The following is a 470-nucleotide window of genomic DNA, read 5'->3' as shown; positions in this document are numbered from 1 at the left end:
CTCACCAACACCTCGATCTGCCTCACCTGCTCATAGTCCAGGGGCCGCAGCACAAACACGTGTCCATTCTCAGAGTTCACAGAGATGCAGGAGCAGGGAGGCTGCTCTGTTGGCTGGGCTGGTGCCAGGGAATAGGTCACCTTGGCATTGGGCCCCACATCGGCATCAGACGCGTTGACGGCTCCAATGAGGGCCGTGGGGACATTGTTCTCACGCACGTACATGGTGTATGATGTCTGGTTGAACACAGGGGCATTATCGTTTACATCAGAGATGTCCACCGTGAAGGTCTGGGTGGTCGTGAGTGGAGGTGACCCAGCATCTGCTGCTGTGACAGGGAGGATGTACTGTGCCATCTCCTCCCGGTCCAGCATGCTCACAGTCACCAGCTCATAGTAATTCTTATAGGCCAGGCGGAGGGAGAACGATAGCTGGTCCTCAATGGCACAGGAGATCTTCCCGTTGGCACC

The 470-nt window shown here is 56.6% G+C and overlaps 1 protein-coding gene across 1 annotated transcript; it reads right to left on the bottom strand.

The window, feature by feature from the left end:
• Positions 1-26: 26 nt before the first annotated feature.
• Positions 27-467, bottom strand: LOC114818992 (protocadherin beta-4-like; the record flags this gene model as incomplete). Its single annotated transcript, XM_029087122.1, has 1 exon — positions 27-467. A coding segment is annotated over one exon (441 nt), but the record flags the coding sequence as incomplete, so codon positions are not given.
• Positions 468-470: the final 3 nt, after the last annotated feature.

Source organism: Antrostomus carolinensis, unplaced genomic scaffold (genome assembly GCF_000700745.2).
Source record: "Antrostomus carolinensis isolate BGI_N321 unplaced genomic scaffold, ASM70074v2 C12746558, whole genome shotgun sequence".
Taxonomy (NCBI): Eukaryota; Metazoa; Chordata; class Aves; order Caprimulgiformes; family Caprimulgidae; genus Antrostomus; species Antrostomus carolinensis.
The sequence above is the reverse complement of the archived record's forward strand: the minus strand, read 5'-3'. Positions and strand labels throughout refer to the sequence as shown.